The 24,162-nt window shown below is 42.2% G+C and overlaps 1 protein-coding gene across 4 annotated transcripts in view; it reads left to right on the top strand.

Annotated features, from left to right (window-relative positions):
• Positions 1-24,162, top strand: part of SCUBE2 (signal peptide, CUB domain and EGF like domain containing 2) — a 75,024-nt gene that overhangs the window by 19,416 nt on the left and 31,446 nt on the right. For 2 of the 4 annotated variants that reach the window (XM_090032669.1, XM_090032670.1), the window contains exons 5-14: positions 4,295-4,420; positions 4,800-4,916; positions 6,176-6,265; positions 13,032-13,148; positions 14,730-14,852; positions 17,982-18,098; positions 21,137-21,259; positions 21,694-21,801; positions 22,966-23,052; positions 23,785-23,889. In XM_090032669.1, coding sequence (XP_089888795.1) covers positions 4,295-4,420; positions 4,800-4,916; positions 6,176-6,265; positions 13,032-13,148; positions 14,730-14,852; positions 17,982-18,098; positions 21,137-21,259; positions 21,694-21,801; positions 22,966-23,052; positions 23,785-23,889 — 1,113 coding nt within the window. The remainder of the gene's footprint in view (positions 1-4,294; positions 4,421-4,799; positions 4,917-6,175; positions 6,266-13,031; positions 13,149-14,729; positions 14,853-17,981; positions 18,099-21,136; positions 21,260-21,693; positions 21,802-22,965; positions 23,053-23,784; positions 23,890-24,162) is intronic. The other 2 variants (XM_090032668.1, XM_090032671.1) reach the window with 2 other exon arrangements.

The following is a 24,162-nucleotide window of genomic DNA, read 5'->3' as shown; positions in this document are numbered from 1 at the left end:
TACTCTAAAATGGGTTGGGAAAAAAGGAGTTGCAGGGTTATGACTACATTTAAAGCCATGGCCACTTGGGCCAGTTTCCTGGAGGCACATCAGGCCAGCTGCAACCTCTCTGAGAGTATCAAGAGCTAAAGCATCTCTGAGAGCAGGCTGCAGTGAATACAGTGCCCTGGCTTAATCCCTCTCTTCACCTGGTGCAGAAGGGCATAGTGCTCTTTGGTGTTAGGCTTTCCCACACTGCTTCACTGGCCAGTCAGCTCTGAGATCTTGGTAGCTTTTTGCACATTTACGACCTTTCCCTTTTTCTTTGTTATGCACCTGCAGTGACATGTCCAAAATCAAAACTTGGATGTTCACAGCAGAGTGGTGATGATAATGATAATGAATGGCCCTCTTTTTACAAATAGCACCAACCCTTGGTGCTTAGTAGAGTTTAATAAACTGGCTGTAAATCTGGCAGGACATGCACCATTTTGACTTCTTGCACTTCCAGTGTGGGGAGCGTGCAGACAATACATTAATATAAAGCCTGGCCTTGGGCTTCAAATCATTTACAGTTAAATTTCTGTTTGCTGGCTTCAGTGGTCACTGGAGCTGCTCTTATAGGTGATAACCTCAACTGCCAGATACATCTACTTGGTTTATAGTAAATATTCAAACATGCTTTTCTCCTACATGAAATAGCATTTTATATCAGCTACTTTTGATTTTTATTTTCCTCTTGGTCAGATCCCGTTCAGTTCCATCATTCAAAGGGGATTCTATTCTTGCAGTGTGGGCCATTTTGGAAGGAGCCTTTTTAGCTCTCTGTGAAGAAGCAAACGAATTCCACAAGCAAAGAACTGAGCAATTCCCAATTCAGCACTTAAACCATTTGTTTGAGTTCAGTGAACTTTACCAAAGTACCTGCTTGAACAGTTTCTCCTTCATGAGTTGAATGAACACAAAGAAATTACTTTGTTAACGGAAACTAAGCCGTTAATTCTTCTAATGCTTTCTTAACACCTCTTAGCTAACAGGCAGATCATACTGCATGTTCAAACTTAGAAATGTCATGAAAAAACACTGGAGTTAATAAGGCTAATTTGTGATCTTATGTGATGCACAGATCCTTGATTGACAGCATAATAGTGGATGATAGCTTTCATGTGGGGCTCTCTGGGCTCTTTTGTATGTTCTGTAGGATTTGAGGCATCATTGTCTTGTTAGACTTCTACAGAGTCCTCGCTGTGGGAAAGGAATCAAAAAGCCAGCAGAGCAGAATAATCTGAGCAGCCTTGCATCTATTCTTTTGTTGTTTAAAGTTTTCTTAATAGAGGAAGAATACTGTAGCCTAAAACTGGGATGTCAAAAATCTAATATGCAAAGTAATTGCCTAATTAAAATGTAACTGAGCATGCATGAGAAGTTGGCTTCCATTCCCAATGCAGCACTTTTCCCTTCATTTAGCAATGGAGATGCACAAGGAAAAACTTTTTAAAATGTCCAGGATACAAAAGCATTTACCTATTTTCTTTTTCGCTATGAGATTGGTCTTGGATTCTTGTCCTAGGTCTGATCCTGCTACCAGTCCAATGACTCAAAGTTACTTTAGTAGACATGGGATAGAACCCATGATACACTTAGCCACCACACTGTATAGAGTACTCGAGGTAATTGCACGGCCCAAGAAGAAATCAAAAGTTGGGATTGTTTAGCACCTGTTCTTAGGAAATCCTGCCTCAGAACAGTTTATTGTAACATACAATTCTCCATGAGATGAAGTGTCTGTCTTCTACTGGCATTTATTCTTTCTCTATTCTCTGCTGACTTTAAGAAATGCAGAAGGATTCAACAAGGAATCTTATGCTGGCTAGTGCTGCTAAATTATATAAGAGCTTGCAATTTAAACCTCCAAAATTCTGATATGGAAACCTGATTTCTGTTTTGCCATCCAACACTGGATGAGTGACTCAGCCAAAGATTTTTTTTAATGTGTATATACATCGTATATCTTGTTAAGACCTTTCCATCTCTGTGATGTTTTTGTGTATCATGGCGCCTACAATAGACTAGGCCACAGGTTTATACTGATATGTGGACAGGCAATTTGCAGGCTTTGCCTAGGCCCTAGAATACCCTCCATGCACTTTCGGTCTTGATATCTAGGGAACTGCTTCAGAGTAAGAACTGCTTCAGCAGCATAGATTTTCAGTCTGAACAAATGTCTTCAAGTGGCCAGGTTCAGAGCACTGTATTCAGTATAGTTGATACTTTGGTCGCATTTCAGTCCATCTGCCATAGGTACTTATGGGGCCCTCATTTTGAAATATCTGAATGTCTCATGATATTTACTGTAATTATCCTCAGAACCCTTATGAGAGAGAGAAGTGCTGTTGTTCTAGCACTGAGAGACTGAGTGACTTGACTGAGATCAGGCAAGGGAGCAGGGAAAGTGAACCCCAGTCTCCCAAGTCTTAGGCTAGTGCTTTAAAACTGCATCTCACCCTTCCTCATGCACAGACAGATTTCTCTGAGAGATGAACAGTTCTATGTTGCCTCTTTGCTACTACCTCTTTGGCAGTACCTAAGCAGCAGTAGAAACTTTTACTGTTAGCCAATAGCCAGTAATAGACTGGACAAGCTAGATTGCTGGACATTAATAGCAACAGTCTGTAACTTAGATGGTGAACTCCCTTTTATACTGTAAGATCCCCAGGGTAGGGGCTATGGTGGACCATCACAATTATGTTGATCCAACCTCTCCCTTTCAGTGACATAGTAGATATATAGATGCAGGGGATATTCCAGTTGCATAGGCTAATCTTGCAGTACTGAGTGCAAAGTCTTTCCTGGATTCAGAGAATTTCCCTTGTGCACAGGATCTGTCCCTAAGAAATCTACCAGGATTAAAGCCCAGCTCTAAAGCAAAGGAGCCTTCAACCTGGCATAAGTGTCCTCAGAGGGGTCCCCAAAATTTCTGAACTCCCTTTCCTGTATTGTGTTTGCCAGACTAGAGGATCTAGCCCTTGGCATTTTACACTTTTTAAGTAATTCCAAAAGAACAGCAGAGCAATTGCATTGCTTTTACTGGTGGGTTCTATGGTAAGGAAACCCCAGTGAGGGGAGAGCTCCTGCATCAAAATGTCTGTGAGATGCAATAGATGCTTTATGAACCAGAGAACAAAAATAAACTTTGGATTTTTGACACTTAGAAGCATGATACAGTCTTGTTCGTATCTGGGGCATTGATTTAGCTGAAATGCTGGAGAGTGGGGACGTCACACTAATTTGAGGAACATTCCCTCATTGTTTAATTGACTACAGCCTTTGGCAGGGGCCAGATGAGTTGCAGCAACAGCCACAGATTAAGTACCAGAGTGTGAACAGCTTGTAACTGTCAAAGGCAAAACAACAAGATGTTTTTATGAGGTGCACCAAAAAGAAACAAAAGTCAACTAATGCTACATCATTCATTTGTTCAGGTCCAGAGCATGTTTTCTTGTATTAACTTGTGTTCAGTTAGGCAGTCAGTCATGTAATACATACATGCAGCTCTACAGAAAACAGCATGATAACCATGCTAAGGTAATGTTAAAATGTTGGGGCTGAAATTAAAAAAGCCCAGTATAGGTGAGAGAGATTTAGATACTCCCAAAAAAGTAAGTTCTTATGCTGCCTGTCAATTCAGCGTGCTAGGCCAGGTGATAACTACTTAGGAAAATGTTGCTCTATGAATCTCCTGATCCAATCCAGCCATTCAAACAAAGAAGTAAAAAATGTGTGATTTTTTTTTTTGTAAGTTCAAATGAATTCCAGCATTCCCTTTCTTTCATGTACCCTTTTGCTATTTTATGGGAATCATGAAGAGTGAATGGGTGCCTTGGGATCTGGTTCTATAAGTCTCAATTTAAGTCACTGGGCAGAAGAGTTATCATTACTAAATACTAATAAATATTTGTATTATGGCAGCACTAAAAAGCTTCAGTAAAAGTTTGTGCTCATTGTGCAGGCACTGCACAAGCACAAATACACAGTTGCTGTACAAGCTCCTGTTCAGCAGACTTTACAATGTGAAAGGCAGTAGCAAGCAAAGGAGCTGAACTAGGGAATAGCTATGCAGGGCTTTTGCTTTGCTTTGTATTTCTTGTATATTAGCCGATAATTTTTTTAGCTTTGTTCAGATGAATCAGATTCTTTCAACAGGTCCAGGTTCCTTTCTGTTTTCTTAGGGTTGGGCTGATGTTTGTCAGTACAGTCACCTGCCTCCAAAGACGCTGCAAATACTGATTGATGTCACATATGTACTGTTTTGCAGAAGGCATGAACTGCATGAATAAAGATCATGGCTGTGCCCATATCTGCAGAGAAACACCAAAAGGAGGAGTGGCATGTGAATGCAGGCCTGGATTTGAGATGGCCAAGAACCAGAGGGACTGCATTTGTACGTAGCGTTCTACACATTTACGGTTTCTCAAAGTGAACAAAGATAAATGTTGCTGTTTATCTTTTTATCAGTTTAGCTGATTGCTAAATTGGGGGTTGTATGTGTGCATATGCCAGGACCATACATTGAAACTTGAGGTGTCTGATAAAGTGAAGTATTCAGATCAGTAGACTTTACAAAGTTTTACTGTTCAAGCACAGGACTGAAATTTACCCATTTTATACAAGTATCTGCACAAGTACTTTGCACTGTTTAAATTTCACATAAGTCCACTAAGGATACAATTAAAAAAAACCATCTTAGCAGAGTGGAGAGGACATCAGATTCAGTTTTTCAAAAATCCTGGTGAATTTTCTGAAACTATTTTCTTCTCCAGTGACCTGCATTCACGGAAATGGAGGATGTCAGCATACATGTGAGGATGCTGATGATGGGCCCATTTGTGGATGTCATCCAAAGTACATAATGCAGTTGGATGGGAAAACCTGCCTTGGTCAGTAAGCACTGGATGGATTCTTTTCCTTCAATGACTGCTGCTTATAATGGTTTCAGAAAGTTTCTATTTCTGCATGAGTGACGTGTTTAAGTTATATGGCTGACCAATTGCAAAAAAACTAGATCTAAACACTCTTCAGTGTATAGGGCAGATTCCTGGGAATAGAGGGAAGATGCCTTTAGATCACATTTCTGCTTTCCCTGAACTGGGGTCCAGGTTTGCACCTGGTATAATTTAGAGCTACCATAGGAATGTGTGGAGGAATGGTCTGGTAGGGCGCATTCTGCTGACCAGGGTGAGGGCACCACAATAGAAGAAAACGCCTGGAGCAGTTGGTATAAAGCCAGCTGTACATCACCTGGAGGATCCCCTTGGCAGAGATATCCTCAGCTGCCCTGTAAGAGCTGCCTTATGACTACTCAGTTTGGCCCAGAATGTTAAGAAGAAAATTAACTTCTGTTTTTAAGTAACAATGAGACTCTTCCTTTCGCTGTTGTAGTTTGAACTTTGTTCTGGTACCTGTGAGGTAAACTCCCTGGAACCAGAGGAGAATTCATTTTTCCTCTGTATTTCTACATACCTGAAGGCTAGAAGGTAGACAGGAGATCTCTGAACAGGGATTTCATCAATCTCCTGTATAATGCAGACCACAGAATTTCTCCAAAAAATAACTTCATTAAAGCTCTTACTTCTCATTGAACTTAGAGCATAACTTGACAGAAATACATCCATTTTAGATGTAACTGAATGCTCTGGCAGATAAGAATGAATGCTTCAAAGACTAGCAAACTTTTCCGCTGGAAAAGTTCATTGACCACTGATGAAAAAGAAAAATGTAATCCCAGGCATAATAGGCCAAATTTTTCAGTAGTCTGCAAATGATCCTGAATCAACTAAAGATATTTCATTAACTCTTTGTTGTTACACTGTTCACCCTACCTGCTGCATTTTCAATGGTACTAAGGTGACCATTTGGGTCTTTAAAAATATAAATTAAAATTAACCAAAAAAAGTGCCATCCCACTTTGATGAGGATATTTTTATGCTGTTCTGTTTTCAAGCATTTATTTGTGGCATTCAGTTTTTCATATTTCTATGCATTCAGTTCCGCCTATGATACTGGATGTAAGTATCTGCATAGCTTGTTATTTTATTATTTTATTTTAGCATTCAAAGGGCATATAATACAAGAGAGTTATGATTATGATTACACCATTGTGCACTGACTTTTTTTTTCCTGTTTACCTGCATTGCAGTGAGAGAGGAGACTATGGTGGAGATCTCTGAAGGCAATGCCACAGGAGGAACTGATGTGGACAAACGGGTGAAACGGCGGCTCCTCATGGGTAAAAATGGCCACCTGATATTGTTTTGGTCTAGGGTTTTTTTTAACTGGTTTCACACAATGAAAACCTATTGTCTTGAATAACTATTTTCCATTCTAGTTATTATGACTGCAGGGTAAACTCTGCCCTAGGAGTGACATATGTGACTCACTGTAGTGGAAGTGAATGGAATCTCCATTCAAAGAAAGATTAAGGCCCCATAGTGCATAAATAACCATGTATTGTATCTAGGATGTTTGTCAATAGGAGGGGAGCCAGAGCCAAGAAACCTACTCTGTAAGTAACCCCTTGCCTACAGTGTTCTCCCTACATGCCTGTTCTACCATTCACAGCCTAAATAGGACATGTGCTTAACTCCCATTAAAATGATGGTCCAGAGATTAAGTGACTTTTCCAATGTTATAATGAAAGTCTGTAATAGAGTTGGAAACTGAACAGAGATCTTTCAGAGTCCTTTGTCATTGTCTAAAACCTCTAGTCCGCATTTCCTGGCTATGAGACCTGTATTATGAACATCCAGATTCTGAGGGAAAACATCGTTTCGGTCTGCTTAGATGCTACTTTGAATGCAAATAGTAAGACTTTAATGACTTTCATGTATTAACTGTTCTCTGCTGAAGATTCACAAGCCTATAGCTCTAGCCATGAGAGAAGACTCGGGTAACAAATATTTAAAAGGTGGAATGTGGACAAGGTCTGTTTGTATCTATATTTGGACTAAAGATTTGGACTCTACATTTTTAACTCAGATGTGGGAACACAGTTAGGTCCTATACTTAATTGTGTTATGAGTCATCAACAGACAACTGCTTCCTGTAAATAAAGATACAACATTGCAAATCTGGTCTGTGGAAGAGGAGACTCCAGTACAGTTTCCTTCAAACTTGTTTTGAATATTGAAAGCAGTGGTGCTCAGCCTTTTAGTCTCACATGTTAGATGAATGGCATGGGGCTAGTCCATGGGCCCCACATGCCAGGATACAGCCCTATGGTAGCCTGGCCCTGTGCACCTGAATCGGGGCCCCACACCATTTCCTTCTATCCCGTGTTTTTGGATAATCTCTATACTGCCTCTGCTTAGCCTTGTGCACCTGGATCAGGTCCCATGCCATCTTCCTGCAGCCCTGCATTTCAGATCTAGTGCACAGGACCATGCTGTCTGGTTCATGGGGTACTCCATGGTCTGGAAATGTGGCAGCAGGGAAGCAGCAATTAACATTGCCACCACCACCGCACCATCAAATTCTGGGAATCCCTGTGGGCCAGTTGATGTGGTTCTGTGGGCTGCAGCTTGAGCACCCTGATTTAGAATATTGAAGCCTGTCTGTTTGTGCACCATTTAAAATGTATGGGAAAATTCACCATAATGGGAGACCTGGTATGGGTTGAAGTCCATCCTTGAAATTATAGCTAAGGGGCAGTGGAGGAGAGACCCACATCCTCACTGTGCCTGCAAGAAATGCCAACCCCCTTGCTTTTGTTTGCATGTGAAAGAGACATTACTTTTTCTTTTCATATTAGCTCTTTTTGTAATGTTTCTGTATGAGCTAAATCTAGCTGTTAAACATTTAATCCAGTGATCTTTCCAGGGGCTGAATTAATCATAAAATACATATTTGGATATAGGGCTATAGGTTGTAGCTGTGTTGGTCTAAGGACATAGGGAAACAAGGTTCTTTGAGTAAATCTGATATCTTTTATTAGACCAACTCAAATAGTTGGAAAAATTCTTCTCAGCAAGCTTTCTGGTTTAAATACCCTGTGTCAGGCTGAGGAAGCATCTGCAGTTGGTGTGTGCTCCTCTTGGATGGAATGAATAGTAAAGAAGCCAGAGGCTGATATGCATGTAAGAGAGGCAGTCAGTGAAGATTTCATAGATTTCATATGAAGATTCATAGATGTTAGGGGTGGAAGGGACCTGGAAGATCACCAAGTCCAACCCCTGGCCCAGAGGCAGGAAGTCAGCTAGGGTCAAAGGATCCCAGCAAGATAAGTATTCAAACGTTTCTTGAATGGGTCCAGAGTAGGTGCCTGCACCAGTTCTGGAGGGAGTCTGTTCCAGGTCTTGGGGGCTCGGACAGTGAAGACATTTTTCCTTATGCCCAGCCTAAAACAGTCTTGGTTTATGACAGTTGGTCCTTGTTAATCTCTTGGGGCACTCTGGTGAGCAGATGTCCCCCCCGGATCCTGATGCACGCCCCTTATGTACTTATAGGCAGCCACCAGGTCCCCCCTGAGCCTACGCTTTTCCAGGCTGACAAGCCCAATGGCTCTCAGCCTCTCATCATAAGGCCTGTTCTCTTGCCCTCTGATCATGCACGTGGCTCTCCTCTGCACCCTTTCAAGCTTCTCAACATCCTTCTTGAATTGTGGAGCCCAGAATTGGATGCAGTACTCCGGCTGTGGCCTCACCAAGGCCGAATACAGCGGGAAGATGACATCCTGAGATTTACTTGAGAAGCATCTGTGGATGCAAGCCAGAGTTTTGTTTGCTTTACCAGCTGTGACATTGCATTGGTGGCTCATGTTCATCTTGTGGTCAGTCATGACCCCTAAGTCCCTTTCAGCCATGGTGATAGTGTACTTAGCACCGCCAAGCCTATAAGCATGCTGCAGGGTTTTTTTCCCCGAGGTGGAGTACCTTGCTTTTATCGGTATTGAACGTCATCAGGTTTGTATCTGTCCACTTACTAAGCTTATCCAAGTTGGCCTGGATCACTAGCCTGTCCTCGGGTGTGGACCCTATGCCCCAAAGTTTAGTGTCATCAGCGAACTTGGCCAGTGTTCTTCTGACACCAGTGTCCACATCATTGATAAAGATGTTAAAGAGAACCGGTCCAAGGGCAGAGCCTTGGGGGACGCCGCTGGTCATGGAGTGCCATGATTCGCTACCATCGACTACTGCTCTCCGGGTCTGACCTTGGAGCCAGTTTCCCAGCCGTCTCACTGTGGTATAGCCGAGACCACAGTTGGCCAATTTTTCCATGAGGAGATCGTGGGACACCAGAGCAAAGGCTTTTTTAAAGTCCAGATATATAATGTCAATCTCTTCTCCCTTGTCCAGGTGATATGTCACCTAGTCATAGAAGGAGATGAGACTGGTCAGGCAATCCCTACCTGCGACAAACCCATGCTGGCTGTCCCTTAGGATGTTGCCCTCAGCCAGCTTATCAAGAAGGGTCTCTTTGATAATTTTCTCCAGAATCTTACCAGGGATTGAGGTCAATTTGATTGACCTATAATCTACTTTCCGCCCTTTTTTAAAGTTGGTTACCACACTGGCCTTCTTCCAGTCTTCAGGTACTTAACCTGAGTACCATGAGTTTTCATATATCTTTGCCAGTGGTGGGGTCACCTGCCAGCTCCTTGATGTTACTCCTTACTGCAACATGGTTCAAATAAGCATGCAGGACAACTTTTTAGTGAGTATAAATTTAATGTAGCCTTTATTCATACTATCAGGCAGGTGACCAGATTGGCTGACAGCAGGGATGGTAAAAGTGAAGATGAGGAGTCAGTGGGTGAGAGACAGGATGTGGGGTGAGGAAGGGGAATGAATGTGGCTGGTAAATAGTGGAGAGGTACCTGGGGAGTCAGATGTCAGGCAGGTTATAATGTGTCATAAATCCAATGTCTATATTTAGTCCATGATTTTTTGTAGTCAGGAGGTTGATGAAGTGAAGTTCATAGGCTCGTCTCTGGGAAGTGTTTTGTAAGTTCCCTTTGAGGGTTAGAACTGAGAGATTGGAGAAAGAGTGGTTTTCTTGTGAGAAATGTGCCCCCACAGGTAATAGGGTATTCTTGTCTTTAATAGATTTCCAGTGTGCATCCATTCTAGTGGACAGTAGTTTTTTGGTCTCTCTTATGTATTTTCCATCAGGGCATTTGGTGCACTGGATGAGATGCATTACATTTCTGGAGGTGCAGGCATAAGATCCAGGAATGGTGATGGTTTTGTTGTGGGGCGTAGTAATTGTGGAGGTGGTAGAGATATGTTGGAAGGTTTTACATTTCTTGTACTGGCCTGGTCTGGATACATTTGGTGTGTTTTGGGCTGTAGGAAATTTTTGTTTTTGTTTTTCATAGACATTAGGGCTGGAAGGGACCTCAGAAGATCATTGAGTCCAGCCCCCCGCTCAAAGGGCAGGAAGTCAGCTGGGGTCATAGGATCCCAGCAAGATAAGCATCCAATTTGCTCTTGAAGGTGTTCAGAGTAGGTGCTTGAACCACGTCCAATGGCAGGCTGTTCCAGACCTTGGAGGCTCGGACAGTAAAGAAATTCTTCCTTATGTCCAGCCTGAAGCAGTCTTGTAGTAGTTTATGACTGTTTGACCTTGTCATCCCTTGGGGCGCTCTGGTGAACAAACGTTCCCCAAGATCCTGGTGGTCACCCCTGATAAACTTACAGGTGGCCATCAGATCGCCCCTGAGCCTGCGCTTTTCCAGGCTAAAGAGCCCCATGTCTCTCAGCCTGTCATCGTAAGATCTGTTTTCCTGACCTCTGATCATGCGTGTGGCTCTCCTCTGGACTCTCTCAAGCTTCTCCACATCCTTTTTGAATTGTGGAGCCCAAAACTGGACACAATACTCCAGTTGCGGCCTCACCAAGGCCAAGTACAAGGGGAGAATGATGTCCTGGGATTTGCTTGAGAAGCATCTATGAATGCAAGCCAGCGTTTTGGTTGCTTTGCTAGCTGCAGCAGTTTGCTTCTGGTGATGAGGTTGGTGAAGTTCGGTGCTTGTTTAAAGGATAGCATGGGTAGTTCTGAGAAGATCTCTTTGAGAATTGGGTTTCCTTCTAGTCTGGGTTGCAATTGTTTGAGGATTTTCCATATAGGTTCAAGGGAGGGGTGATATGTCATAACCAGTGGAGGGTGATTCATGGGGGTTTTCCTTCTGTACTACAGCAATTCTTCACATGGTATCTGGGTGGCTCTTTCAGATATGCGAGCTATCCCTCTGGAGGAGTGTCCTTGTTGAGTGAAAGCCTTTTTGAGATTTGTGAGGTGGCAACCCTGGGTGTTCTCCTTGGTGCAAATTTGGTGGTATCTAAGGGCTTGACTGTATATTACAGTTTTCATGGTGTATTTAGGGTGATGTGCAGATATGTATGTTGGTCTGTGGGTTTCTTGTATAACATGATCTGTATTTTACCATTCTGGATACTGATCATTGTGTCTAAAAAGGAAATGTTGGTGCTGGAGTATTCAAGAAATAGTTGGATGGAGTGATGATGATTGTTGAATTTCAATCAGAGTTTGCAGGTTTTTAGTCAAGATACATTGATAACATCATCATCATTTGAAGTACAGCCAGAGTTTGATGGTGCAGGCCTTGAGGAATTCTTCTTCCAGGTGGCTCAGAAAAAGGTTGGCATACTGTGGGACCATTTTGGTCTGGTCTTAAGTTGCAGCATCTGGCAGTCCTCCATCATCTGATGATCACCCAGTAGAAATGTGTTGCAGTACAGTTCACAAAGAACGTATATCCACAACTTGCCAGAATTCCCCAAGATGGCAATAATCATCTATTGTTCTCATTGGCAATCTCAGCAGAAAGAGCCAAGACTGCAAGAGCATGGATGCTGGGGCTGAGGTTTTAAAAAATAGGAGCTGGGCATTAGGCTCCTAATTCCATACTTAGGCACCTGAATAAGTGGTTTTGCTGATAATTTTGCATGCTTTTCCTCCGAAACTTAAAGGGCAGCATGGGAGAAAGTACAGAGGTACTTGTTTGAAAATCTGTTGAGTGAATAATTTCAAGCCGACATTATTAACCAGTCAGGGGTGGGAGCTATCCTCTCAATAGTGAATGAAAGGAGATAGGCAGGAGAAGCAGAGGCCATGATGGGCCTTGAAAGTGAGGAAAAATAGCTTATATACAAAGAGAAAGGGTGTATATTGAAGTAACAAAGAGAGAGAAGATGTAATTAAGTTGTCCCGCTAAGAAAATTGTCTTTGCAATTGCATTCTGAATGGATATGTGTTAGTCAAGACTGCATGCATCAAGGCCAGAGGAAAGGATGGTGCAGTAACTGTTACATAAGATAAGAGCGTGGCTGAGATCTGTGCCTGGATCGATAGGACAAACTACACATTGAAGTTGTTTTGTAGAAAGAGTCTGAGAGATTCATACGTCATCAGCATGTTAGGACCTGGAAAAAGATCCATGTCTAAGAAGATTTCCAGGTTCCAGGCCTGACTGACAGGTAGACAGGGGGGTTGTCTATGGTGACTGAGAAAGAAGGTCATGGGGAAGGCCTGAGGGAAAGTGGAGAGCTCTGCTTCGATCACATTAAGCTTGGCTGGATATCCAGAAGGAGATATCAGATGAACAGGTCAAGTGTTGGTTTGGATGCAAGAGGGAGACATCTGAAGTACAGAGCTAGATCTGTGGATCATCAGCAGGGAGACGGTGGTTGAATTTGTGTTTGTAGATGGGTTTGTCCAACAGAACTAGGCTGAGGGAGAAGCAAAAGAGGAACCAAAGTCAGAGCTGTGTGGAACACCCAAGGAAAGCTGGAGATAGTGTAGGGGGTAATGTGCCAAACGACTTCCCTCGCATACCTGGACATGTGTCCTGATCTTGATACTGACATACCAGTTGTCTGTAGAGCATTTCCTGTGCCTTGTATGTACCAGGTGAAATGTATCGTTAGGTATAATGTGGCAGAATAGCAGTGGAATTGGATCTACTCGTTCTATCATTGCAACTTTTTATTTATCTATGTTCCTGTGTGAATGTTACCTTTACTTTTGTCTGTTAGAAACCTGTGCTGTCAATAATGGCGGCTGCGACCGCACATGTAAAGACACCTCAACTGGAGTTCATTGCAGCTGTCCTGTTGGATTTACACTCCAGCTGGATGGGAAGACCTGCAAAGGTAAGTTTTGCACTTTGGCAGCCTACCTGCATAAATACCTTGTACTAGTTGTACCAGTCTCCAACAGAAACTCCTGGGCATCTTGAGAAGAGCCAAAGTATAACTAGCCATGGGAAGGGACAAGGCAGGATGAGACACACAGCTGTTTTGTGTATGCTGCCTGTTACACCAGTCACCAGGCTTAGATATGGAATACACTTTGCCTGTGACTCCTCTTCCCATCTCCAATATGGCCTCTTTCTCTGATCAGCAGGTAGTAATGCATTAGTGGTATAATGGCAATGAGGGGATCCTGCTTGTTCACAGGCAGAGATTTGCATACATCAATATGGAGAATCAGACTGTCAACTTAGTATTAGGGTTCTAATATTTGAAGACTCTAAATGGGAAGGCAGCAGTAGAATTATTTATGCTGGTCCAAGCAGCTATAACAAAAAATAATGGGTTAGAAATAAGCAAAGGAAAATCTAGGTTACACGCTGGAATAAAATTCTCCAGGGTAAAATCTGTGAGTGGTCTGCCAAGCAGAGTGATGGAATACTCTCTGCTTGAGTCATTTAAAATGAGAAAAAGAACTCTCGCTGGCATGAGAAGGACAGGATGACACTAGTCTTTTCTGCCTATAATTTCTGCATTGCTTGGGAAAACAGAAGAGAATAAAAAAAAAAGTTAAAACTTTTAATAGAAAAGGTATTTTGTTTAAAACTCTAAAGGGTTTCCAAACAGTAAATGACTTTATAATCTCCAGTGGTATGAGCTAGGAAAAGTGTTCCTTTATAAGCACATTTATACATGTATGTGAAATTGAGAGCCAACATGTGAGATCAGTGGTGCTCACTCAATCTTTTGGCTGTGCAGGCCAGATAAGTGTGGAGGGGCCAGTCCCTGGGTGGGATCAAACCCTGTGCACCAGGATTGGGTCCTGGGGCTCAGCACTACCTCTTGCTCCCCTGTATGGCAGGATTGGGTCCCAGTGGCCTGGCACCACCTCCTTCTGCCCCCATACCAGGACTGGTACGGGGGGCTTGGCACATCCCTCTTGCTGCAGTGTGCTGGGATTGGGTCCCAGGGGGCTAGTGCCACTTCCTCCCAGTCACCTGCAAGTGCTGGTATTGGGCCGTTGCCTGATGCTACCCTTTTCTGGCCCTGCATGCTGGGATTGGGCACTCGATCCAGTGTGCAGGGCCTGCAGCTCCCCAGGGTCTAGAAATTTGGTAGTGGGAAAGTAGTGCCACTACTCTCCCACTGCCACACCCATGGGGAGCTCTGCAGGCTAGATGACACAAGGTTGTGGGCTGGGTCTGACCTATGGACCAAGGGTTGAGCACCCCTGTGCTGGATGAAAGGGAATAGTGGAAATGCACATGAATTGAAAAGTTCATTTCTAGATCTGGATCTGAACTTCTCCACAGTTTAGAATTGTTCAGTCACTGGATTTAGTTTCAGGCTTTACTTGCTGAGAAATGAAATTCCCAGTCAGATCTGGTTGTTTCATCCATACGACATGTCCATCTTTGAGACCAACTGATAAAAGGGTATCAGACATGTTCCATTTATTTGCTAAATGCTCTTCCGTTACAGATATAGACGAATGCCAGGCCAATAATGGAGGCTGTCATCATTTCTGTAAAAACACTGTTGGCAGTTTTGATTGCAGCTGCAAAAAAGGATTTAAATTATTGACAGATGAGAAGTCCTGTCAAGGTATGTGCATGGGGACTTAGTAAAAGTAAATAAATCTGATTGGGTTTGACACCTACTACAGCAATGAAGTGCTAATTGAATAATTTCCAATTATTTATGGTTTTTTCAGGTATTTATGGCTTTTTTTTACAGGTATGTAGAGTTTTCTCTCTACAGCTGTTTTTAAAATCAGTGAAGAGTCAATGACGAGCATTTGGCATGATGTTATAGTAGGACAGGGGTGTTAGAGATCTGGCCCATGAAGCCCAGTTATTTAGCCAGTGGTGCTGCCCATGGGACTTGAACTGGAGCTGTGTGCTATGTGTGACATGCCCTGGGCCAGCCTGTGCACCACATGCAGCGTTCACTAGCTCTGGCCTGGGCCCTGTGTGCTGGAGATTGTGCATGGGGCCATCAGGGGCACGCGCTGCACGCGGTATATGGGGCCGGTCTGTAGGCATGAGTTTGACTACAGTTAGACATGCGTTAAGACATTGTCTGAAAAGGTATTCATTGTATAATAGATAATTATCTGGAAGAAATAGTGAGTAGAGAATATAACTTTATAACAGATAGCCCTTTATGTAGGTCACGCAATTTTTCATGTATTCAGTGGCTAAAGTCATTTACAGGAAATGAAGAGGGAAGCAACTGTACTTTAGCTGTAGTAACTGTTTTCAAATCCAGAGTATTTGACTTGGCAACATTTGTTAATTTAGAATAAAATACCATTTTTCTCTCCTCATTTTTTAGTTGGAACTTGTTAGATACCTGGGTTCAATAAAAAAGGAAAAGTATTCAGTCCATAAAATTTTAGTCCTATTCCTTTTTATATAAGTTGTAGTGGATTCACTATTCTTTACAAGTGCATTCAGATTATTTTTTAAACAGTGCAGAAAGATTTGATTTTAAGATGACAGCATGGCATTGATACCACCCATCAGCCCAACAAAAGGTATTTGCTTTTTGATATAATGCTCTGTACATATAGGAAAATAAACCTTATTTAAACTGTGCAAATACATTAAAAAGTAATTAGCAATGTGGTCTTGTTGTTTTTGGCAAAGCTACAGTATGTAACAAGCAGCTAAAATAAAGTGGGTCAATCATTTTGGCAAGTGAATAATTCCATTTCCTAGACAACCAGCTGACATTAATGATGAATTTCAGAAAATGGAGCTGACTATCAGGCAGGAAACTTCACTGCAATGTAGTCCCTTCCCATCTTTTTTAGATCAGACTTAACGGGACAAATATTTACACAGAGCAAACTTGCTGGAGAAATGTAGGATTTCCAAGATTTCTGATGGAACCTGTTTATGAATTAATTATTTATTTTAAGGATTTCATCTCCAGATGTCTGTGTTGCTTCTCCTAGGCCCCACTTACACTCAAGGCATGATTAACTGGTTAGTCGCATCTTAAGTAGTGACCTGGCCATGCATTCATTTACTTAATGGTGTGATAAAACCAGGAGTAAGCAACAAAGTTATTATACAAAATATGTATAATAACTTTGTGGCTCCTATCACGCCTTTAATTGAACATATGACCAGTGCTCCCCAGCCTCCAAAGCATGCTCCTGTGGGAGCACTTGTCAGTTGACTGGGGCTCCCAGATGGGGGAACACAATGATCTGCCCCACCTGAGAGCCCCGTCAGGTGACAGAGCTCCCAGCCATGGGGAGCACCATGCAGTCCTGCAGCTGACAGCTCCCAGTACTGATGGGACTCCCAGCTGCTGGTAGTTGGAAACCCTGTCAGTGCTCAGAGCTCCAGGTCACTGGGGACACCATGTGCCCTCTGGGCTAGGAGCCCTGTTAGTGATGAGAACTCTCAGCTGTGGGAACCGGATAAGGCCCATTAGGATGCATCGTGCTTTCCATTTTGTGATAGCAGTGTAGGGTATGTTTGATAATAATACATTCAGTATTTATAGCCTGAGGTGCTGCTCCACTGAAATCCATTAGAATGTTGCCTTTGACTTCATTGGGATCAAGCTTGCCCATACACTAAATTTGCCTCTTTAGGGAAAGTGTCTTGTATGTAAAATGATTAAAAAGCTGAGGAACATTTGGATGTCTAAAGCAGAGACATTCTTTTCAGCATTAAAGACAGAAATAAGAAGCCCACTGTGCCCAGTGTTACAAATTCAAAATCAAACCTGATCTCAGTGATGTCCAGGGTCTCTTGGTTGCTGCAGCCAGTGTTGTTCAACAGAGGCCTATTAGGCCATTTTTTGCACCCTTAGCAGGAGCAGTGGTGGAGGTTCGCTGATGCAGGGGCAGATGTCACTAATGTGTGTCAAGTGGTCATTTAAACATCAATTTTTGGTGGCAAAAAAAGTGAAACTTTCTGCTGTTTCTGCTCTGCCCTACCACCGTCATGCCAAATGCTCTTCAGGGGGACCAGGGACAGCAGGTAAGGTGCTCTCTTAGCTGCATTCCAGTGCTCCCCCCACCTTAGACAGTCCCTGGGGCTTGTGCCCCACTTACTTGCCTGCCATTACACTACTGGCATGCAATAAGAAGGATGTATCAAGAGAAGGTCCGTTCTCACTGTGCTGAGGCACATTGTTGAGGGCAGGTGGAGGAGGCTTCTCCTGGAGAACCCCGCACCCTGTGTGGGGCTGCTCATGAGGACATTTTGGTCTTGAGGGGTGGCAGTCTGGCTTTTTGTCTGCCCAGAACTGACAAAAGTGTTCTACTCTTTTTTTTTCTTTGTGAGGTGAGTGGTCTAGCGGAGATCTAGAATGGCCATTGCATAAGCACAGCTTAGGTAAAAATTTGGCTTCCTGTTTTTGTCAAAGGGACAAAGAAATGGAAAGTTAATTTGTAAATATTTTTCCTGACAACTCTGCCTTGCCTTCCTTTGAAGAAGTATTTGTTTTCTACATATTCTCTTTTGCAATGAAGACAATTCAGCAGGAGTTATTTAAAATACAATATAGCTACAGTTTATGCATTTGCCATATTGTTTAGGAAACTAGCTGCTCTTTCAAAAGTTTCTACTTCCTTGTGTTACAAGCTGCTAGAGTTAAAAGAATTTGCTTAGCTCACATAAATTTACACATCTATCTGTCCAGCTTTGCTAGCTTATAAATGCTTCCTTGACAGCAAGAGATGTTAACATATCCCTTTAAAAATTACAGACATTGATGAATGTTCTTTTGAAAGGACATGTGACCACACGTGCATCAATCATCCAGGCACTTTTGAGTGTTCTTGTAACAAAGGATACACTCTCTACGGCTTCACACATTGTGGAGGTGAGTATAAAAAGATACCAGTGTGCACGCTGTCAGAGCACTTCTGCAGCTCTCATTAACATCACTGGAAGGCATGTGCTTGAAATCCTGTACAGCAAATTTACCCTTTGCCTTTTCTAGGCAGTTTTTCAAAAGAGGAGACAGAGCAAAAATGAAACAGAGTACTGCTTCCTTGATTGTGTTTTTTCCTAAATTATTTTTCTTTCTCTCAGTGTATTGGAATACAGCTTTAATCACTAGAACAAATAGATGAATTCCACATGTAGGTGATTTGACAGTATTTCCATATGCAAAACTGCTACTGATTTCAGTGGGAGTTCTGGACATAGATTACGTTCAAGACAAAGTCCTTATAAAGAAAGACTTCAGATAAAGTATGATATTAGGGGCCTTTATAATAATGAAAATCTATATTTAGTAACAAAAGGCTAGGTCTTTATATGATCTAAACAGGGAAAGCTCAGTTTTAGTTAACTGAGTAATACTGAGGATAGAGCCTGAATGTTTTACTTCTGATTCACAAAGAAATCTTCACAGAAACAGAGCAATATGTTGACATGAACTTTAATTTGAGGCAGATTGAAAATGGACAGAATATTAATATGGAAAATATCATTACTTAACATTAAATAAAAATAAATTTATTTTCATGTGGAACTCAGGCAAAATCTTAAATCCATGTAATTGGCTAATAAATGTGCGTGAATGTGAGTCAGAATGGGCACATTTGAATTTGGGGACCATCACAGAAATGTGTCACCCAGTTTGCAGGTCTTCACTTCATTTGGGGTCCTTTAAGCTGTGTGCACGAACTTAAGCTGGGGTTTGTTTTTTTTTAGAGAAGTCTAAGGGAATAGGGTATCCCCAGGATATGATGTCTCCTACAGTGGGGTGAGGTTGGGTCAAATATCTGGCTCACAGGACTTTTCATGGGCTAGACAACCTTCCAGATCCAGCCCATGGAGTTTGTCACCACAGCAGTTGCAGCTGCTGTTTTGATATGGGGGTTAATGATGCTGCTGCTCACCTTCCCAGTTCCTCTTACCTTCTGCTTAATTTCTGGGTTTTGGTCATCAAAGGTGACCAAAATTGGCAGTAGTCAATAGTGCCAACGGGGTTGGGAAGGAGGGAGGGACATTGAGCGGCAGCGATGTTAACCCTCTGGTTGCTAGCTAAAACAGTAGTTTGACAGTTGTGGGAAGAAGCACCATGGACCAAATCCAGGGGTATGTCATCTGGCCTGTAAGAAGCCCTGCAGGCTGGATGATTCACCCCTTGGCTGTGCCCCCCTGCCGGCAGCTCATTTGAGTTTGATGCCCCTGTCCTAACGTATATATGCATTGAAATTTGGACACTTGCTTTTTGGTTCCTTTGAAAATCTTAGCCTATGTGTTTATGAATATGGGGGACTAATGGCAATTGGTTTAAGTCATGCATAATAAAGGCAGCTGCTCTACCAGCTTCCCTGAACAGTGTTGCTAGCATACCACAAATGTGAAGATGCTGTGTTGCAAAATGGTTTCTAACTTCTTTCAGCCAGCAAGCAATAGGGTTGGAGTCCAGTGTTAACTCTTAAACAGTCACTATAAGCTTGATGGCTGAGAGAAGCTGGCAGCAGTTTTGCAACACAGCTTCCCCATTAAAAAGCCAGATCTAAACTATGACTCAGGAAAAAAAAAATTTCTTCTACATTCTGCTTTCCAAAAACAAGGTGCATGTCTTATATGGGGCTGTGTTGTGCATGAGAAAATATGGTAAATATTATTTGACTACCTTTTAATAGTTGGTCTGATTAAGGGTGGCAGAGTCATATTATTACACTTAGAAAATAGCTTCATTTGCTTGTAAAATTTGCTCTTTAAGGGCTGTGCCATTGGATTCAGGATGGAACAGGATCAAGCCATTAAAGATGCATTTTACATGCACGCTGTCATAGGTGACTTTGCACTGTGTGTATTCTTTATATACTCAGCTAAGATATCCGGAGAGGGGGATGGGAGGGGGTAACCAGCAGGAAGTGAGAAAATGGTGAGCTGGATCTGGAGCTGCAGGCTGTAGACCTCTATACTGCAGGAAAAATAAATACTTCTTCATATAATTACAGCTGGAAATGATAGGAAACTACTACCCAAGGCAATAGATATCATGGTAAGATCCATTCAGAAGCTAAACCCTGCAGGCTGAAGAGCTTGGGGATTGATTAGATGCAACATGTGCATCTCTGTGAAGGGCAGAAAGTTAAGAGAAGCAGTCATGAGTTTGACCCTGAGGGAGAGCAGAGAGACAGGGGTCTCTGAGTCACAGGATATTCAGGAAAGAGAAACTTTGAAACTGAAATGGAAACTTGCTCTTGCTGTGTTCAGGGACATTAGGGGTAAACAAATAGAATTGCATAAACCACCCCCACTCCTATTGCCTTCTAATGGAAGCTACCTGGCAAAGACCCCAAAGTGGTCTGACTGTTTAGGCTAAAAAAGTATAACAATACAGTGCAAAGTATTGTCCACTTTTATTTGTTGACCGTGAAATAAAATATATTTTAACATTATGGTATATATATGTATGTGCGTCTGTGTGCATATAAATTAAGGCATAATGTATGCATTATATATATAATACACATTTGAACTTTTAAGGCAAATGGTTGATGTGTGTCTTGCATCCTATCACCTGGTTTTGTTTCAAACATAATAATAACCAGAAACAATACAGCTTATGTTTGGTTTAATTGCATTTTCCTTTATTATTAGCTTGTAAATTTTTGAAGCCCATTCTTGAGGCTGGAATGTTTTAGTTACAGTCAATTTTGGTAATATTTAACATTGAAAGTAAATAATTTAAATCAACATTAACATTCAGTAAAAGACTGCAGGGAATGCACAGATATGTAGGGCAGGATATTCAAAAGGCAACCAGAAAATTACAGCCTGACCATATGAAATATGGTGCCCAGTTACCACAATTTTATGTCTGGATTTTACGAGTGAAATTGTTTCTAGATTAACATTTTAAAAAGGTATTTTCATCCTTTTCTTCAGATATTAATGAATGTAGTATCAACAATGGAGGATGTCAACAGACCTGCATGAATACGTTAGGAGATTATGAATGTCAGTGTCACTCCAACCAGAAATTGCACTGGAATAAGAAAGACTGCGTTGGTAAGGCACATAGAAAACATGTGTGCTTGAAGATGATGCAGCTCTAGGTAGTTGTGAAAATCTTGATCCATCCCATTAAGCAGCATGGATCGTCATGGCCTTTGTTAGATTTCTGCTTTACTTTTAAGTAGCTATGCTAGCCATTGCTGGAATAAGTGAAAAACAGGAGATACTTTGAGGGGCTTTGGTGCTTTCTTCCTTTGCTTTTACCTAGGCTTCTTTCTGTGTTTTCTTTTGTGCTTTACTGCATGGAAAAATATTTTGGGCATAGTTTTACCTGAAAGGAAATTTATATATATGGTTTAATCCTTATGCTATCTCCTTTTCTCCCCTTCTGTCTGTATTGAAAACTGAAGGTTGCTGCATGTCCATCTCTGTTTGCCACATGTAGATATTTTACTTCTCCCATGAGTATTTATGTTTATCTTGTTTAGAAGGGTCCTTGCCTGATATGTCACCCAAAGTATTGCTGCGCTGCACTAAAAGTGGTGGGAGTGATGGGTGCATCTTAAGCTGTCCCTCGGATGTCCATGTTATTTCTGGTAAGCCACACAGACAAAGCACAGTATAATTGTCCGAAGTGTGCTGTTATGTGAAGAATGAAGGAGTAATAATGGTAGTACTTGTGAAGGTCTTTGAGGCACAGTGGCAGAATATACAAGGTGTCACTGTGGCTCTGGAGCAGTGGTGGTCAGTTTTGGTCCTGCAGGCCAGATGAATGGTGTGGAGTGAGTCTGTGGGCCATTTTGGGCCGTACTCTGCCCCTGTTCACTGGGAATGGGCCTTGGCTCCCTGTGCCACATCTGCCCAGATGGAACCTAATCCTGGATGGAATGGGGGGTGGTGTGTGGGCCTGCGAGAGGTGGTGTGGGGCCCTGGAGCCCAATCCAGATGCTCAGGGTGGTGTGAGACTCCATGGGGCACCCTCTGGTACATATCTGGCCTGAAGATAAGCCCTGTGGTACATATCTGGCCTGCAGGTTGAGCACCCCTGTTCTGGTGTGATCAGTTCCTGTTTCATCCTGGACTTGTGCCAAAGGCTGCCCCCAGTCAACCCAGCTATAAATGGGAATCTGGTCATTTGGGCAGGGGACTCAAAAGCAGCCAGATGTTGTGCTAGTCCTTATGTGCCATTGGCTATAGAAACTCATGTGTTTTAATCAGGGTAACTTAATGGTTCTGTGACTCATGAAGGTGTGAGAGAATAAGCAACCAAAGGAGAAAACCTTCTCCCTTTAAACAGGGACCTCTGTATCCCTGCCAGAATCCTAAGAATCCTTTTATTTCTAATCCCTTTACCTTCATATCACGTCACCACAACTGCCCTTTAGCAAGAGTGGACGGGGCAGAACTCTAAGTGTTTCTGGTGCCATTCCCCAAATGGCCCAGGGCCAGCTGTTGAATGATAGAAGCCCTGTTCAGGGCAGAGCCTGCCATCTTAGGAACCTGAGATCAGGTCCAGCTTTTGGATATAGGGCTAAGAGTGCAAACAGGGTCCTGATTATTTGCTAACACTGAGGCAAATTGACCTCAGAGCTATTCCAAAGCTCTAAGCTGGGAACATAGCTCCAAGGCTAAGTGTCATTTTTGAAAAAAGCAGTGCCCATGGAGCTCAGAGCCCTACAAATGCCTTACGCAGGTGAGGAGTGTCCAGTTCTTATGTGGTCTGTATCTTTACTTTGTCTGCCTGTATCATCTGTTCTTAGATATACAAGAGGCCTACACTCTTACCTGTGGCAGCTCCTCCCGGCCTAAGAAAAAGCAACAAAGTACAAATGAATCTACTTGGCTTGGTAATTACTAGATTTACTTGTTGCATGTAAATCTTGTTGACTCGTTTCTTTTAGCAGGGTATTGTAAGACAGGGATATATTATTCCATTTGCATTTTGTTTCTCCTTGGTTGTATTCCTTCTGTTTTTGCTTCCTCTTCATTCATATGTCAGAGCTCTTGCATAAATGAGGATTCTTCTCTCAGAGTCCTTGTGTGGCTTCACCAGCATTACCCATGTGCCTGAGATCCAAATGATCAGGTACATGAACAGCCCATCTGTGGAGTTACATGTCTCTCTTTATCCACTCCTATTGGAAAATTTGACTATGTATAATCTGTGTGTTTCACTTAGCTTAACAGTAACATTTATTTAAAATGTAGGAGTGTGAAAGATGCTACTGTACATAAACAATAGGTGCAGATCCTAAACTGGTATAAGTCAATGTATCTCTTTGACTTCAGCAAAACTGATCATATGTACACAAGTTCTGCCCCTATGAACAGTACCTTTCCTGTAGCTAAAATATAGCACAGCTTCTTAATGTAGTTCCAGTTATGAACTAACTACCAGCAGAAGACTAGTATCTCATTCAGCCCCCACCATGTGATTCCATCTTTCCACAAACAGCAGAGTTTTTAGTGACATATAGGTTTACATTTTTTAATGCAGTTGTAGTGACCTGCTTGACATTATGTGGTATTTCAGTCGTTTTCATTTTTAAAGTAACTTGTCATTGTTTCTTTGTGTGAAGATACCTCAGCCATCAAGATAAGTGTAACCTTTAAACTTAATGAAGGAAAATGTAGCTTGAAAAAGACTGAGATGTTTCAAGAAGGTCTGCAGCAAATTATATCAGGTATGGAGGTATATGTACAGGTAAGCAAGCTAATGCTATAGATCAGGGATCTTTAAATATTTTCGTGACATGACATAGACTCCAGTAATAAACAGGGAGCTTTGCAAGTTTCCCCTCTTCCCATATTGTGATGATAGGAACCATGCCTTTCCCCACTGTAATTCCAGGAACAATTCTGTTGCATCTCAGAGCTTTCCTGTGACAGCTACAGTGATTGTTCACATGGAAAAGGCACATTAGGGAAGTTCTGTATTTTTTTTTTTACCAATCTAA

This window comes from Crocodylus siamensis, chromosome 2, assembly GCF_052110815.1.
Source record: "Crocodylus siamensis isolate JL-2025a chromosome 2, ASM5211081v1, whole genome shotgun sequence".
NCBI lineage: Eukaryota > Metazoa > Chordata > Crocodylia > Crocodylidae > Crocodylus > Crocodylus siamensis.
This window is presented reverse-complemented; position numbering and strand designations above follow the sequence as displayed.